We start from the raw sequence: 18,597 nt of genomic DNA, 5'->3' as shown, positions 1-18,597 counted from the left end.
GCTCAGACCACATTGTTTTTTTTTCTTTCACCTGTGTCGGCCAGTGTGACAATGAATCGATAACTGAGAACCAGTCCAATGTTTTCTGAGAGGATATTCAAATATTACGCATGCTTGCTAAGATTTCTCGCTCTAGGTATTATGTGAAAATCGATATGTGGGCTCTCTAACATAATATTTTATTATAAATACAATAGCACAAGATTGGCAAGAACTTAAGTTCTTGAGAGTGAGCATAAGAACCTCTGAGTGATTGGCGTCCATTTCTAAGGATCAGACATTCCATCGACCGGTCAGAGTACAAGCCATTACTGTGCTCTCAGTCTTTGCCTTACCTTCTAGCCACCCTCTGGTATCAGTCGAAGGCCAACAGCTTTTACCTTGAAAATGATTTCCTTCCATTAGCGACCCAATAAACGCACAATATTCCCTTGTTGCCCTGTTGTTCTATCAGGGTCATCATATTTCTATTACACTAATGTCTACCATTTTTTATGAACATGTATCTATCATTTTTCCTGAAACTGTCACCTTGCATGTATGATCTCTTCAAACATATTGCAAGAATATCATTTAAAATCTTTATTTATGTTTTCCATTACCAGCCAAATTGCTTTCAGCTCAGTATTTAGTCTGGCCATTCATCTATGGACGGGTTTATTGTTCATATTAGTCTATCGGCTCCCTTCCATCACGGGTTCTTCAACTCAGCAGAATTCTCACACACACCATGTGAGCAAATGTTTTTTTATTCCATTTTAATGTTTGCCTCTACTGGTCAGTTGGCAGACTTGAAAACAGGGCCATTCATTGGAAAGTTACATGAATTATATTACCTCCAATTTTACTGTGATAACACACGGGATAAAGATTTGCATTTTGGCTCTTTGGGAGAAGATGGAACCTATATTACTATCCCTAAGCATGCAGGGAAAGCATTTCCATTTAATTTAGAGTAATTTTAAGTGATTAACATGTAGGATTCAGTTCCTCTCTAGTCTGATTATCCACCAAGAGCTTCCTGGTACCCCTTCCAAGTCCACATTGCTTGCTAAGAGTTATTGTAGTACATTCCACACACTTTATCTATTGCTCTAAATGTGACGATCAATGATGGATTAAAAAGAAGGCTTTACCCTGGAGTAACACTATCCGCTGCCTCCTCCATAAAGGACCAGTGGAGAGGGCTGCACACATCCTCTCTGCGTCAGCACTTTCCTCACTTTCTGTGCGGTCTGCATGAGGGGGCACATGAACGCGCGTGTGCAACTGTCCTGGCAAAAGCATGAATAATTCATAAGCAGGCAAAGGAGTGAACGCTCTGCCGGGCGGGACGGCATGCGTGTGTGATTGTCTGTGTGTAGACAGTGGGGAGAGGAAGACGGTGATGCAGGAGCAAGGCTACGATGGGCTTTGCAACTACGCCCAAAAAATCACCTCCTGCTTTGGACTGGATGGTAAGAAGAGCGCAAAAAGAGAGATGTTTATGCACAAGGGCGTTGAGGGTGTCTCTGTGTGGTCAGGCACAGCTAATTTTTGATCCGAACATGCATGTGTTCATGTGTGTGTGTGTGTGTGTGTGTGTGAGAGAGAGAATGTGGGAAGATGTATCTTCGTTACATTTGAGAAGTGGATGACAGTTGGAGGGCAGTGCCTCACTGCAGCATAGTAGCATGTCCTAAGCTTGACTGAATCATTGTCCTCGTGTGTATTCTTGAAAGAACCGTCTTCTAATTTTTACTTATTTTCCGTATAAAATAAATCCCCAAAAGCCTGAATGGCTTCTTGATAATCTATTTGAAAATAACTACATTAGTATAATAATCGTGGGCCCAAATGGCAACGACAAGGACCTGGGTAAGTTAGATAGGTACACATTTCTCGTATGTGTATGCATGTGTGTCAGATGGCTCATCTGTAATTTCCTGAGTTGAGATCAGTGGTTCTCAACCTTTTTTCACTGATGCTTTTTCACTGATGCATCTGTGAAATATTTTTTCGTCCAAGTACCCACTAGCCAGTGCAAGGCAATTTTGGATGGAAAAATTTACTGTTACTGTCACCGCGCTAAAAAGCATTCATTTAGATTTGCTGACATCTGCAGAAACCCTTTCAAAATCTCATGCACCCCCTGATATGACTTCATGTACTGGTACCCCACCACAGGTCTTGATAACTTTCAGACAGGTGGGGTTTTACTGGATAAAACAAAATTGCTACTAGTTTGCTATGAGCTTTCAATAGTAAATTTTATCTTTTTTCTGGAGTTTGCTTATATTATTGTCTATGATTCCATCTCCATGTTAGAAGGCATGTCAACACTTTAATGTATTACCTAATGAAATAACACAACAAAATGTTGCACTTTTTTGCTGGGATTAGGGCACACAAATTATTTTAGTCGTATGCACAAGGTCTGATTTTTATTTTATTTTTTTAAATTAAAAGATCTTATCTATTTTTTTTGTATCTATTTTGAAAGACCATGATCTATATTATATGGCTTTTGTGCACATTTATGATTTTGGCATCATGAAGTCATGGATTATCATGATGCATCATATTTATGCAATACATCCATGTGGTCTTTTTGCTAATTCACCAGCACTTCTTTAACCAACATCAAGTAGTCTGATGCCTCTAAAAGAGCCCCGTGGTTTGACCGCTTTTAATGTTTTTAATGTGTCCCATAAGCCTAGATAGGGTTTACGTTTCTGGCAGATGTGTGAGAAATGGCTGTGGGTCCCATTCCGTGGCAAGTTTCCCAGAGTACACTGAGTAAACCTGATGTGGAACTACCTAACCCCACCCAGAAGATAATCATAGGCTCAACGTCAGTCATAAGCTGCTTAAGGCTCCAGTCTGGTTGGGCTGAAGACACTCATAAGCTTCTTTAGCAGTGTCTCACTGGGCGCTGACTCTTACCTGATGTTTAACTTTCTTTGCGCAGGGGTGCGTCAGCACCCAACTTTTCCCTTTTTCTCTAGGTGTGAACTAATAAGATCATAACGGGGACTTTGCAGGAGAAGCTCTCGCTAGATTTTATGATGCTGTGCGGTGCTTTTGGGGTTCGCCCTTACTTCAATTTTGGATCTCTTTGATCACCACACTTGCCTCATGTTGAAAGGCAGCTGCATTTTTGAGGGGGATTGAGCCTGACCCCTGGACGCTGGCTGACGCCTACCTGGAGTGCTTCACCCGCCTTTGTGGCACGGTGGAGGGAGAGCAAAGCATCATGCCTACTCTGCCCAATCTCAACAGCCTCGGGAGGTTATGCAGCTCCAGCCGCAGCCACCATGTAGACCGCGTACGGGTGAAACGCAAGAGCTCCATCAAGCGCATGTCCATCATTGAGGATGGACATGTAGCCGAGGTCCTATACCTCATTCCCAAGCAGTACATGGAGCAGCTGCCCTACCTCAACCCAAACGACTACTACCTGAGTGAGAGGCTACATGATGTTGCTTCAGGTAGGCGAGGGAGCGAATTAAATACGTGCATCTACCTGAAATGATGTCACTTGTTGTATAAAGTTACTTAGTGTTTTCTAACCACCAAAGTATTACACAGAGTTGAAATCAATAACAGATACTAGTTTTGTTTATTCTAGCTTTCTGTCTGCTTTCTTTGTCTTGAATTGTGTTTGCATGTAGGTGACCACAAGTGAAAGCTTTACTGTATTACTCACAGATGACAGTATTTTAATTAGCTGTTCAAATCTTGCTTGTGTATATACACAAAAACGCCGACTGCCGATGTCCAAAGGTGTTGCTGCAATGAAAAGGCAGTAAGTCAATTGGTTATATAATGAGTGCCCATAGTGTAAGGCCAGACCTGCTGCATCTTGCCAAACAGCAGCACATGACCAAGCGACAGGATGGCTTACATCAAGATTACACGTGGGCATGAGTACAAACCAAGATGTTCAAACCTTACGCACACTCTGACCATATGCCACACAAAATAGCAAAACCTTTATTGGTCTAGCATGTGTTTGATTTTCAACATGAGTCTGATAAAGATAATAAGCTACCGAAAAGGGTCGAGCGATGAAAATGTAGCCACTAACAAGTCTTTCCTCACTACCATGCTTGATTCGAAGAAAACACCCTAGTCATAAATAAATGTGTGTTTAGTTGTTGTAGTTGTGTAGTTGTTGAGTCCATGTGCTAGAGGTAGATCTGCAATGCAGAGTTGTCTTCTAAAAAGTGATGTGGCGGTAAAGCTAGGATCCTGTATCTCATTCAGTGCAATTGTTGACCTTTATTGTTTTAATCTGAGAGGACTTACTTGCCTTCTTCTTTGCCTTGGCAAAATATTTAGCAGGTGGTTTGTAAAAGTTTATTGTCGTTCTTTTCGAAGCGTACACTTGCTTTGCTTGTTTCCGAAATATATGAGGAGTGACTGTGAAATGTAAAATAATTTTGTTGATATCACTGACAATAATAGAGTCTTGGTTGAAGTACCTGAAAGTATCTTAAAGCAACACTTAAGAACTTTCTTTTTTTTTTTTATTATTATGGCTGTGCCAAAATGGACAAACACAGCAGTGTTTTTAGTGATACTAGAATACATTTCCCATGAGGACTTGACAGGCTTTCAGGCTTCAGGTTGCCTTTGTTATTAATTAACCTTGTGACACAAATGGAGAGTGGACCCCAAAGAGACAAGTTACTCAAACAGAGTTAAATAATCAAAGTATATCAAAGTCAAACGTGGAGGAAAAAGAAAAACAAAAAGAAACACAAAAATTCAAACAGCCAAATTACAAACAAGACACTGAGGTTCTAAGGCAAAGTATAACAAAAAACACAAAGTACAACTGAAAGTGAGACGCTAATTGTCTGGAACAAAAGGACACGCACCAACAAGGCGAAGGGACTATGTTTGCAGGAGAACAACTATAAAACAAAGTAGCAACTAAGAAACTCAAACCACGTGGTAGAAAAACTTCGGACATCGAAATACAAACCAAAATACGAGAAAGTTGAAAATCGTTGGGTAAACACTGGCTGGGAAACTCAAAAAGCAATGCTGCGAATAGCAAAGAATAACCTGGCATTGTTCTCCTGCTCCAGCCGCACTTAAGAAGGCCCTGGATGACTGATGAAAGCCAGGTGTCCGGCTGATGACACCATCCAATCTTGAATGAAGAACAAACCCCGCCTTAAGAAAAAAAAAAAAAAATCACTAAAACAATAAGCAGGAGACTTGACAGCCTTCATTTGGACTGAATTACATTTTTCTTTTCAGCAGCTTTGTGAAGAACAAGTAGATATGAGATAATTAACCTAATTGTGTCCAAACAATTTTACTTTCAAGTCTTTTGCATGGCTGGTTGTGTCAGTCTGGAACTGTGATTTATGAAGTACTTAAAGTTCTAAGTATCAAAATGTATTTTCCCACATGAAATGTAAATTATTAGGGGTGAAAGTAAAAGCATGTAAAAAAAGTTTACCTATTTTGCATGACACCATTGCCCCTTTAAATGGCGTGGTGTCCCCTCATAAACAATCATCTGTGGTTGCCTCCCTCAGATATATGCCCCACCCCACTTTGCATCCCAAAGATTATGTGAGCAGTTAATTTAGCAGAAGGTGTTTCCATCTTCAATTCTATCTGTTTGTGCCACGAGACAGTGAAAACGACATTTACGATAGTTCTCATCCAATATCTGCGCAGTGTGAAAATTACAGTAAACTGTTACAGTCCGTGCTATTACTTTATGCTGCGTGGTAGTGGATTTCTGAAAAAAATACAAGGTATCCAATTAAAAATGAGATGCATGTAATGTAAACAGTTTTAGTTTTCACATAAAGGACTATGTAGTTCTTTAATGGTAATATACTATGTACAATTGGTGTGTATGCATGTACTGTATTATTGGGCAGGGGAGGGGCACATGTGAAAGAGGTTTTTTTTGACAGGCCTCTGGATTGGCGGAAGTAAAACCCTGTCAAAGTTAGCCAATAACTCCAGACCAACATGTCACTTCTGACAATTTCTTCAGATTCTATTTTTCAGTAATGAGTAACAAGGCGGTTAAGGCAAATGTGTTGAAGTAATTGTATATATTGTGAATGTAATGGAAGAAAACTCAATGTTGACTGAAATATGAGTACAGGACATACATGCGACATAGTACACATACATAGAAATTCTACTCCAAAGTATTTGGACTTTCATTGTAGTCAAAGATAGCCATTACAGCATCAAAACAAAGGGTGACGTTTCCACACAAATTGTATTTTTTGTTATTTATTTAAACACTTCAACTCACACGCGTTATATAAGAAAGGCAAGTGTGCTCTGATGCGCTCTTTAACTAGATTCAGAAGGCCTACTAAATATATTAATTAAAAGCCCTTTTTTAGAGCTCAATGATGTCCTGACCTCTGACTTATAATGACCCTGCATGCCCTTCCATATGGAGCCTAGTTTGTGGAAGCAATGAGGTAACTAATGCGAATGACCTTTAGAGCCTAGCCTCAGTTGATCATCTCCATCTCTTGTTACAGTCATAATTGACACAAATGTAATATTTAAAAACATTTTTATGTTTAGTGTTTGTTAAAACAAGTCATTTAGTTCTATCACTAGCATGTTGTTTTGCCATTGGGCACAAACATGTCTTTTTTTTTTTTTTCATTTATTTAACCTGTCTTCATCTGCATTCAAGCATCAAGAATCAGTAAATATTGGCTATTTGGCTGATTAATTTATGCCGATTTTTGAAGGGCCATAATCAGCCAGCAAATATACATGTCTTTCTTGGTCTAAATGAGCACTGGTCTTGAATGTCTTAACTTATTGCTGTTCATTGGGGATGCGATACCTAGCATAGCACAATACACACAAATCTATAGACTGTGGCCAATGTAAAAAAAAAAAATGCTTGACAAAACGTTTTGGATCCTTAATTCCTCTTAATTGTATGTAATTAATTATATATACGGTAATTATATGCCACCAAGTTTAATGAAAATGTTCATCATCTTGGTGACAAATACAGTTGCAAATTGGACTGAGATTTGGGGTTCCGGGTTTAGTTCACACAGAAACAGCAGCCACAAGATTGCTGCAGTGAGGAGGTGGCTGACACAACAGAGGGACAGAGTGAGGGAGTGGAGGGAGGAGGAGTGTTCAGAGGAGGCGGAGGAGAAGAAGAGGGATGTTGGAGCAAAGCAGGCAGTCAGAGGCAAACCCTTTACTGTCGCCGTGTTTTCAGGAGAAGAGCGTAGCACCTGCACATCCCCCCGCTTCCTCACTGTGGTGTCTTGACTTTAAAAGGATTCAGTAACCAGCTCCTGTGTCATTGCGCAAGGATACTTAGAAGCTTCTCTGGTGCAGATTTATTGGATTCCCATGGTCATGGTCAAAGAAAAAGGTACGGTGTTGTCGGTGCTCCAGGAATGTGGATGTTTGCCTCTATGAACCAATGTCTTTTGTATTATATTTGACTGACTCACCTCTGAGTCTGATCTGTATTTTTAGAGAAGCTGTAGAATTTCGACTGAGGCATATTAATATGGCTTGTGGGTGTGTGCTGGTTATAACTTTGAAGAAATGTGGGACGTGAAAACATGCTTTCTGTAAAGACTTTATGCAATGCCTCACCCAATATGAGCACATGATGCTCGGCTTGGGTATGCTTAGTTTGGCAGTGTCAGGCTTTATGTAAATATGTGTTGGAAGAAAGCATGTGGTCTGGTAATAAAAGGGCGTGTATGTTCGTTTTAATGTGATACCACTTCACCTTCAATGCAGCAAAAACTATAAAACGTGAAAAGTGGAACACATATATATAAGCACACTGCGCCGAGGCTCTCTCTTTGCCTCTCCCTCCAATGCTCTGTCTGCAGCCGTTGCCATGGTGACCATCCAAAAGGTATACTCCATTGTTGTCAGCTGTGGCCTCATTCATAGTGGCCCTGTTAAAAGAAAAAGGTGTTTTTTTTCCCCACCCACGATCAAGGTCACTATGTGGTTTTAGATACATGAGGGTCAAGCAGCATTTTTCAGTAGTATTGATATTTGAGATCCCTTTACTGGGATCTGTTATGTAATGTTATTACTTGTTCAAACTCTTCTTTAAAGTGACGCCGTATAAGATTTAGACCGTTTTTCATTAAAAATGAATAAACTCAATTATTATAAATTTCCAAAACTTGCAAATAAATGTGTTCTTAACAACGAACAGCATATTTTAAATATAATCGTAGGTCTAGTTATCATTAAATTATATTACATGGGGGTGGCACTCCTCCAGAGGTCATCATGTCTGTTATAGCTACGGACAGCAGATGCTGAATTTACCGTAATGCCCCTAGAGCTCCCACAGGCACATGTGAAAAATGATACCCCATTAACCGATTGAGGTGTTTTTAAAAACTCATTGCAGTCAGAAGAATTTCATTAGCAGTTCTCTGTTACCAAAAAGCAGGTACAGTACTAGTCTTTTTTGCATTTACTGTATTAAAAAGATGACAATTAAAAGCAAATTGCATTCAGTAAATCTATTAAAATTAGAGGTGCAACAATTAATTAAGTTATCAACAACCAGTGGAGAATAAAATGAATTGATTTTCATTCTTTTTATTCATACCTTTTTTTCATTCAAAATTCTCCAAATGCTCAGAATTACAGTTTCTTCACCAGTAAATGTTAATCCATTTCTGTACTCCTCCATGAAAGCAGATGTGTAGAATCAATTTTTTTGTTACTTTTGGAAAAGAAAAAGCAACATTTTTGGCTATTTTCTGACATGATAGATACCAAACGATGCGATAACACAAATGACAGTTTAGTGATTATGATGATGATAATTAAAATAGTTGTTAGTTACAGCACTAATTTACTCATTCACTGGCAGCCCAGTTCAAATTGAATTTTGATCTGTCCAGTTAGGGTAGAAAAATCTTTGACGGCTAAAGTCGTTATTGACAGTGAATGTGTTAATAATATTGTTTCCTTTGGCAGTCAAACGTAATATCATACTGTCCATTTGTCCATGAGTAAAACATGTTTTCTAAGTCGAGCTTGTAGTTTGTGCAGACGGCTTTGTTTGCTCTGTGGGTGTAATATAACATTTCTGGGGATTTTTGTCAGTAAAATATATTTCCTTAAAAAAAAGTGATTACTCATTCCTTGACCCGTGCAAGTATAGCTTTGTTTATCTATCTGACGGCGCTCCGCTGGCCTGAGGCTACGTTCAGCCCTGAGATTATTCTCTTGATGTGGACTCAATTGGCCACAAAATAATGGCCTTTGCCACCAATACCCATGCTGGCAAAACAGCCAAAGTTCTGGCAGCCACATGTGCATTCACCACAATGCCACTGTAAGTTTTCCACGGCCTTGAAAGGTTTCTTCCCGTCTAGATTCTCGGGATCTGTCAAAAGAAGGATTCTTGCCTGGTTTCGTCATCCACATTGAGGCCTTTTTTAATTTTTTTTACAGATGTTCACTGGTGGTTTGTTATTTTTGTTAGCATGCATAAAGAAAGTGAACCATGATTTTAACAAGCTTATCATGCTGCTTTTCTGAGGCAAGGCGGTCTCTGACCTCAACCAATCCATATCTGCCTAACTGAATTAGTACTGTATATGGTGAATGATGAATCACAAAGTAGAGATAGCAGCGTGAGCATTTTTTTTCACTCTGTGCAGGTGGTTGTCCTGTTTTCAGTGCAAAGCAAAGCCTCTAAATAGTTAGTAATTCATCACTGCCATGGTGACAGAGAAAACATTGTTACCCTCATTCATGTGCATTATTAATATCCTTCTAATAGCAGAGCTAACCCCTTTTTCCAGCATGTCAGTAAAATGCCCTCCTCTCACACACGTCCCGTTGACACAATATTTGCGCAGCTGGCACACTGGACCAGAGATGAGATAAGTAGTCAGTCAGGAAGTGAAAGTCTTTGACCTAAAGAACACAAGTTAAAACAACAAGACAGACACAAGAATATCATCCATGATAGTAAAAAAACATCCTCTTTGTCTGCTATCGTATTGTAACAGAGAGGAAGACAGTGGAGTGTGGAGACATAATGGACTATCATTGTGATTCCAAAAGCCAGTAGCTTCTATCATTTCCACGTATACACGCGCACACGGTTCTGTGCTTTATGAACCTACCATTGTCTTTTTACTGTTAGGCCACTGAACTGCAAGTCCCCCGAAGTGTTTATCAGCAAATCGTATGCTACTTGCTGCACAACAAATGCGTTGCATTGTCCTAAATCATTATTCCAAACCGAGGTCCCTGGGGATGAGTTTGGGGGTTCTGGTGGAGTCTGATAGGGTGTCCCCCCCCCCCCCCCCCCCCCCCCCCCCCCCCCCCCACACACACACATTTTACACATGTGTTTGAAGTGCTTTGTCGGGGGTGCTGGTAGCGGGGCAGAAGGGGCGTGCTGGCAGCCATACATATTCATGGCACTGAAAGGTTAAGAGCTTCTTGTTATGGCTCGGTGATAAAGAGCTCTGCACGCCCTCCCCCATAGACTCACACATATACATCTAATCGTGCTTTGGGATTTAATGCTGTCATTATGAGGCCTCCCAGACCTGAAAATAGGAGCTAAGAATATTTGATTAACAAATACTGTATATAAATATAGAAGTTATTTTGATCAAGCTCTATCTCCAGTCTAAATACTATGCACAGTATATCGTTTATTATAGGGCTGATTATTCTATTGATTATTCTATCAAAAAAAAAATCAAGTAATCACCTCCTTTTAAGAAAAAAAAAATCTATCAAGTTTGACCGTGTTGATCATGTTCTTTTTCCTTTTTTTTTTTTTTTTATTAATCTGCTGTATGTGTGTTTTTGTATGTGTGCAATATCTGTGTGTGTGTGTGTGTGTGTTTTTAAGTATTGCTGTGGTATGCCTTTTCACTTTTCATGCCTTTTCCACTTTGCAATTATTGAACATTATTTTATTTTTGTCACTCTATTTTATTTGAAATTGTCTCAACCTTGTGAAATACTCAATTCTTTGGGGGAGTCTTCTGCCCTTGCCACCGTTGCAGCTGTGTATACATCTGCAAGCAACGTCCGTGTAGAAAATGGTGATACACACATCAAGGTTACGACGAATCTTTGTGGTGGATACTTTTAGCTGACCTGTTTTTAAAGTCAACTAACCTGTCTTGGTTGACCCCCCACCCCCCACCCCCCAAGTTGTAACTGCGCTATCCCCACTACTAACCCTGCTTTTAATCTTTAATTTGTCTCATATATAACCTGTTACATACTATACTAGGCTACTAGGCTTGAAGATATGACTTATGGTTGACATTCTCCAAGTACTATTTCATAGAGACATCAAAAGCCTTGTACAAAGGTTAACTTTTTGTTGTCAAGCTACTCTAAGGAGAAGAAATTCCTTCTCTATAACTGAATACCACATTGCATGTTTGTTTAACTTCCTGCTGGTGCACAGCAGATTGGAGTCGTTCTATTCTCCCTTGCTAAGAAGAAATCCAATATTCCCAGCTCAGGTAAGCCAAGGCCAAGCCAAGGCTTGAGAGCATACTTTTGCTTGACGGTTGGACTATGGAATTTTTATCCTCTGGAATGTTACAAGAGTTGATGTGTCCAAAAGAGATCTGAAAACGTAATTACCAATAATAGCAGTCTGCCTGAGCTCCAGTTCTACAAAGTATGGTATTATTGTGATATGTGATCAGTTAAAACAGTCTTGTTACTATCCCTGACCCAACACAGAGCTGCAAAAGTTGTTAGTTATTGCTCTTTTTTTATTAGTAGAGTTACAAAAACTGTAAAAGTATCCAAATCTTACTGTTTGACTTGTGGGTCAAGAAATATCCCATTCAATTTTAATATGCAGAATCAGTGAAAGAGTGAATTTTCAATATTCTTCAATGTTCTTCTTGTTTGTACATTTATTTCTTATAAGTTTGTTCATGGTCTGGTGGTGAAGTAGACGACTGCATTCACATTGCAGGGTGTGTGTTCCCCCCCTCTAAACTCAATATTTTATGAATTGGCTACCATGGTTCTTGGGCCTTATTATTGTGTGCACCAGTGGTTTTCAAATGAGGTTACGAATTACGTGAAGACACTTCAGGGAGATATTGAGATTTTAACATGTTTTTCTGTGGGCAGCAAATCTAATTTAATGTTATTGTAGTGACAGGAATATATGTTTGTTTCAAATAAAGTGCAAATTGATTTGAACATGAAAAAATGGCAACATTTTGATAAAACCTCTACAGATCTGCAATGTCATTAGTGATGTGATTTTCAGGCAGATGAGTCAGAAATAATGTCACTATATAATATAATGAAAAATAAATTACGCCTGGAGATACCATAACAAATGTAAGTCACGGTTTACTAGATCAGACATGGCTCACACGCCATGTTTTCAGTCTTTTTCCTTTTCCATCCCAAAATGTGTTGCACTGTTTAGGTGGTACTCGGCTGCAAAAATATTTCACAGGGAAGCAACTCCTTAGCCATGCATTGTTTTTCCGTCACATCCCAGATGTCAGACCTCCCTCATTGTCCCCTCCATTGTGAAAGTGCAGAGAATGCACTTAGAAAATAAGGTCAAGGGCTAGCGACTCATGAGTGGATGAGCATAGCAGTCGCATCTGAGTCCCTATATTGTGCTGGATGTAATTTCTTTGTCTGTCTTCTTAGGAACATCCACACACCGCTTTGGGGATGTTGTGTTTCTGCTGGAGACAATGTACTGTATATTTTACAGTAGCAAAGGCAATGAGCAAATGAATATTTTATCAGAGCTTCCCTCTCTTGTCTAAATCCTCTTTTCCCTGGAGTATAACCGACCTGCTACTCTCATTATACATTGTGACGATTTTCAAATTATCAATAAAACCATCATCACTGTTAGTGTTTTCTACCAATGTATGGGCACATGTTGCGGAAGAATCCGTCCTCAAGAGACTGAAGGTTTTCCTCATTTGCCTCCAGACCCTCATCCTTTTGTTAATGCCAACACAGCCATGCTCCATTTTTATGAGTGAAGGGTAGAAGGGTGAGGAGAGAAGCCCCGCCCCTCTTGTCTCTTCACAAGGCTTCAGGATGCTCTGCTGGTTTTTGCTCTCTCAGCACCATGGTTCTGTGAGTGTGCGTTCATTGTGTGTTTAGGCTCATATCAGTCATGTTATCCCTCTGTGAAGAGGCGGGACAGATCACAGAGTCAGCAAAGCCAACACTTCCAACCAAGATTCAGGAATGTGTGCTCAAATCTGTTTAGTGTTTTTTTTCCCCTATTTTATATTGGAGCGAGTTGGTCTCAACTGAGTTTGTAGTTCTTTCAACCATATTTTTACTTATTTAGAGTGTTATATAACATACATTCTTGTAAAGCTGTTATCATAAGAACACCAAAGACAGATGTAATAAAAACATATTTTAGGTAGGAACTTAATCTGTTATTAATGGAGGTTGTTTCGAATCACAAACATGCCTATTTTTAGTTCATGCCCTTTTTGTGAATTTAAATTTTAATAATGTGTAGTGTAGCGTGCCTGTCAGAGCTTTATTTTGTCAGTGTCTCAGCCTCAGAGTACTTTGCTCAGGAACTGCAGCAATTTAAAGTGGAGCAAGAAAGCATTGTCCCGGAAAAACTTTGCTTGCACGCACTTTCTTAAGCAAACCTCAGTTTTTAGCTTGGAATCTTGTAGTTTTATAATGTGAGCATGGTTTTTCCATGTTTAGTAGCTCTGCAGAGAAAAAGTGTTGTTTCCATAGAGAACAATCCTAATTCTGCTGATAGCAATTCTTGATTCCACATATTGAACGTTGATTTACCATAGGCATTAAAAAAACAATATAAAATGACCAGTTAACCAAGGCAAAAAACAAAAACAAAAACAAAAAACCAAAACGTAATAATGAAGTAAGAACTGATTTAGGAAATATTAAAGCAAAGCTTGACTTGATCAACTTACGTATTGGAAACATTACATACAGTATGATAGTAAATAGAAATTCAGCCACTTAAATGATTTATTAATTCATTTTACACCGTCTGTCTATTGTATTGGGCCATTTGGTGATGTCATCTTTAGTAGACTTCTCCATTATTGAAATGCCTTGCTATGTTTCCTCAAAATATTTCTTCCTCTGAGAAAATGCCAAGAGTGTGCAAGTGCAGTAATCAGAGCAAAGGGTGGCTATTTTGGAGGAACTAGAATATGAAACATATGTTCTGTTATTTTACCTTTTTTTATGATGTACATACTGTGTTCATTCACAGCCTGACATGATTATTTTTTCAAGCTAAAGAGGTCATTTATCAGTGTACAGTATCTTCCAGTCGATCGCCATTTTTGACACAACCCTATTTTTCCATTTGATTTTCACTCTGGCGAAGGCTAATGAGGCTAAAGCTGTGTTTTTGAGGTGTTCAGTAACCCAGATGGCCTGTGGTTTTGTTTGGAGGTGCAATGTCACACTCAGAGCTGCTGATACTTCACTGTCTGGTTCATCCAGAGATGACTCATTGTCCTGCTGTGTGTTATTGCACCAAAGAAGAGGTGCCTACCCCTCTTTTCTTTTGTATCCACATTCTTACCACCCACATCTCTTCATCATGTCTTTGCCATTTTCTTCACAATAGGGAAGCTTTGTAGGGTTGGTATCAGCTTTAATCGTTTATATTTCCCCTTGAGGAGGAATCATAGGCAAAGCAATAATTCTTTTGTGACTATCCATTGCCTGTTCGCCCTAAAAAAAACAATGATTCACGTCAGGAAAATCTTCTCCACACAATGTTTTCGTATCACACAGCTGGCTTTGAAAACATAGGAATCATAAATGAGAATGACTGTCTAATGTTTATTAGCATATTATTCAAGTCACAAAAGTTGATCGAGTGCATGGTTGGCAACATCACACAACTTGAGGTATCCTTTTGCATTAACGGCTACGTTAGGCACACCTGGTAACAATCTATTATTATTAAGAATATTATTGTTATTATTTTTAAGACAAATACTGTCTACCCTATGGTGTACCCACTGTACTCAGGGCCTGTATGCTGGATTGGACCCTCCACATAAAAGCCTACAAAAACTTGCAGCAATTTTTTTCTTGAATTTGGTGGACAGTGATATAGTTCTAATGAGGCATGCTAGTTAAATTGGGCACTCTAAATTCTCCTGAGGTGTGTGTGAATGGTTGTTTATCTTTGTGTGCCCTGCGGGTGGTTGGCAACCAGCTCATGGTCTACTGCCCAGAGACAGCTGAGATGGGCTCCAGCACACATGCGACCTTCATGAGGATGCGCGGCTTGGAGAATGGAATTCCCATTCAGCACAAATTGATAAAGAGACAAGAACTGTATTCGCATCACACTTTAACCACATAACTATTCTATAAACTAGTACAGTGCAGACCAGCATCTGGCCCACACATGCAAGCAAAAACAAAACAAAACAAAACAGAACAATAAAAACACAACATCCGGTGGCATTCACGCTTCTCCCGGGCTCTTCAGAATAAGCCAAAGCAATAACAAATACCACTATTAATGTTTTTACAGCATCATCATTCAGTCTGTTCAAGCCATTGCTGTTGTATCTTCGATTTCTTAAATAGAAAACAATCTATTGACGTCACGATTTTAAAATTAAAGAACAATTTAAAGCTCTTGAGTACTATCGTGAAATGATGTCTGGAAATACAGTATAATAAACATGTGGTTTTTATTTTGTTCCTAAACTGTAACTAATGTGAACCCAACCATGATTTCTGGCTTTTGGCTACGTAACAATAAGACGTTCTAAGTGAAACCGTAACTAATATGTGGTCCAATGCAAGTTTGTTAAATAAATGTCTTCTTTTTGTTTCTGCTGTCTACCTATAAGCTTCCCTGGGGAAAATGATGTGAACATTCTGTTCCTTTTCAGTCATTCATCCCCTTGCAGTCTTCACAGGAAGCCTGTTTTACTCTTATCTGAGCTGAGAACCAGGATCTGCACACTGTCAAATATTGGACACTCAAACAGCCAAGCTGAAGACTTCAAGAGCCACTAGAAAAAAAAAAAAAGACTGACAATTTTAAAATCTGGTTTAGGGTAGAAAGTTCTCTAAGAGTCTTTCTGTCATTAACCTTTCACCCTGCCTTACATTGTTTTTCTCAGCATTGTTGATGAAGAATAAACTATATTTAGATTGCTGTTTGTAGACGCTCTGTGTAGGGGGTCTGGGTTGTGCTGACCTTCCAATTGTTTTGCTGCAGCAGGCTCACAGCAGTTGGTTTAAGACGCTCTGTATCCTTATAAAACATTTGGTACATATGTAAAGTCTGTGGACCCCTGATCAAATGCAGTTTTCTTATGATATAAAAAAGAGAGAAAGATAAATCATTTAAAACAAAATTAATTACTAACTAATAACCTGTACAATGCAATTTGAGAGGAAAATATAAATAAACACCTGATTGATAATGTGGTTCCATTCAAAGTTATGGGAAATAGGAGTCAGCTCACTGTCACTGCTTAAAATTGTTATGACAAACCCAAATACAGTTCAGCTGTTTCAGTAAGTTTTTTCTCTCAATATTTTTGCTTTCCAAGAGAAGCCTTAAGCTTGGTATTAGACTAAAGTCCCTGTTCTGCCCCGCTTATATGTGGGTACGGTGTTCCTTTGGTTATGAGCAGTCTTTTGAAACAACTTAACATTGTATTCATCACATCATAACACATTTTCTCACTTGCCTTTCTCGTGTGTTTTCACAAACTACTGTATTCAAATCAGGGTTGGAATTTTTGCTTTTCGTTATAAAAAGTTAAGTAGCGTTATACTAGTTATAGTTCACATTAATATAGAAAAATATTTAAAAATATGTTTGCCATTTTTTTAATGATCACAAGAACCTTGGATTTGAACTGTTTGTATCCACGGCATATCCTAAGGACAACAAGAAAAAGAAGAGCAATGAAACTGCAGACGCACAGAGCGGCGCATGCAAGATGAGTCACCGTCATCATTTTGAACCCATTAGTAATGCTAATGTGTCTTCTCTTTGCAGTGGCTCATGCACAAGATACGCACCATCACTCCACAGAGAAGCCCCTGATCCAGTGCTATAAATGCAGGCAGCCATGCAAGGGCGAGGTGCTGCGGGTGCAAAACAAACACTTTCACCTAAAGTGCTTCACCTGTAAAGGTAATGTAACACACTGCAGACTATGCAAACAAACACATTATACACAAACCACAAGGTCACATCTATGGACTGTACACGGACTCGTTCAATACCAAAGATGTAATTATACACTTTAAGAGTCTAGACATTCATTTGCATGTCCCTATTTACGGTGTTCCTGTTTCTTAATATTGAGGTAAAGGAGTTTCTGAAAAAAAATCATCCCAAAGACGTAATTATAGCGCTTTACAAAGTCTAGACATTCAATCCAATGTACTTAATTATGTTGTTGTTGTTGGTTGTTTTTTTTCCAAATATTAGGGTAGAGTGTCTGAAAATATCTAGCACAGACCGAGTTAAATATCTATATTGAAATATACGTATAACAATTTTGCTTGTTCAAGGTACATGTTTTTTTTAACCCAATCCAATCCTGGGCGTTCAGTGACGTCATATTTATTTATAAGAAAAGGCTAATCAAGCAACACTTAATTTCCAGAGCATTTAAGCACAATTCTTTTTAGTATTTTTGACATCTGATTTTGTTAACATTCATTTAATAATTATCAAACATGACAAAATCCTTAAAAACACACACACACACACACGCAAATAAAATGTTTGTACTGGCCAATATGGATCCACACAGTGCCAGATTATTTGAAAATAAAATCCATCAGTTTTCTTTCCCCAAGAAGACTTCAGTGACTGTGTTGAGCAATTTATCTGTGTGTTTAAGGTCTGTCAGCAAGTCTTTTTCCATGGACATGAAGGCTAATGCTGTAGGCCAGGTCTGTCCAGTCATATTTATGGCAGTTCAATGCTGAAACTGAGCATTCAACAGGTTTCACTAAATATTTTTGAAAGTACCGCAGTTCATAAATGCTCAGCTGATATTTGATATCTTTGTAGGCTTGGCTACCTTCCTTTGAAGTTGCAGTCTTGTGATATGATTGGTCCGTGCGCTGTAAACTGAACGGCCTTCTCTTTTCAATCAGAAGGCTCTGGCAGATTTCAGGAACCCTGGCTACAGTCGCTCGCTGAAATATGATTGGATAAAAAGTTTCTTTTCCAACTTTTTAAATATGAATCGCTGCAAAACTGGATATCTCGTACATAGAACTGACCAAGCAGTGGAAATAATTTTATTTAAAAGCTTTATGAGTAAATGTGTTTTTCTGAGTTTGTTTATACCTTGCCAGCCCCCAGGGCACACTACTGCTTTGCCATTACACCTGCGCAAGTACAAGGCAACGAAAGCTTGACCTGTCCATGAAACATACAAAGACAATGACCAATGAAGGGAGACAGAAGGGCCTGTTGGTACTTGTTACGAAGGTCCCCAAGATCTTAGATGAGTTAAGAAAAAGCACAAGGGATAGGGGAGGGAGAAAAAAAAACAACTTGAGCCATATCTCTAGTGGGATGCATTATATAAG

General features: G+C 38.9%; 1 protein-coding gene across 16 annotated transcripts in view; it reads left to right on the top strand.

Annotated features, from left to right (window-relative positions):
- The window catches only part of LOC148420231 (actin-binding LIM protein 1-like), a 46,078-nt gene that overhangs the window by 1,849 nt on the left and 25,632 nt on the right, over positions 1 to 18,597 (top strand). For 4 of the 16 annotated variants that reach the window (XM_088421368.1, XM_088421372.1, XM_088421362.1 and 1 more), the window contains exons 1-2: positions 2,893 to 3,470; positions 17,042 to 17,179. In XM_088421368.1, coding sequence (XP_088277494.1) covers positions 3,236 to 3,470; positions 17,042 to 17,179 — 373 coding nt within the window. In that variant the 5' untranslated portion in view covers positions 2,893 to 3,235. Of the gene's footprint in view, positions 1 to 1,303; positions 1,458 to 2,891; positions 3,471 to 7,168; positions 7,388 to 17,041; positions 17,180 to 18,597 lie in introns of those variants that run through there. The other 12 variants (XM_088421374.1, XM_088421366.1, XM_088421360.1 and 9 more) reach the window with 8 other exon arrangements.

Source organism: Hippichthys cyanospilos, chromosome 8, assembly GCF_059441005.1.
Source record: "Hippichthys cyanospilos isolate Australia breed blue-spotted pipefish chromosome 8, RoL_Hcya_1.0, whole genome shotgun sequence".
Lineage (NCBI taxonomy): Eukaryota > Metazoa > Chordata > Actinopteri > Syngnathiformes > Syngnathidae > Hippichthys > Hippichthys cyanospilos.
This window is presented reverse-complemented; position numbering and strand designations above follow the sequence as displayed.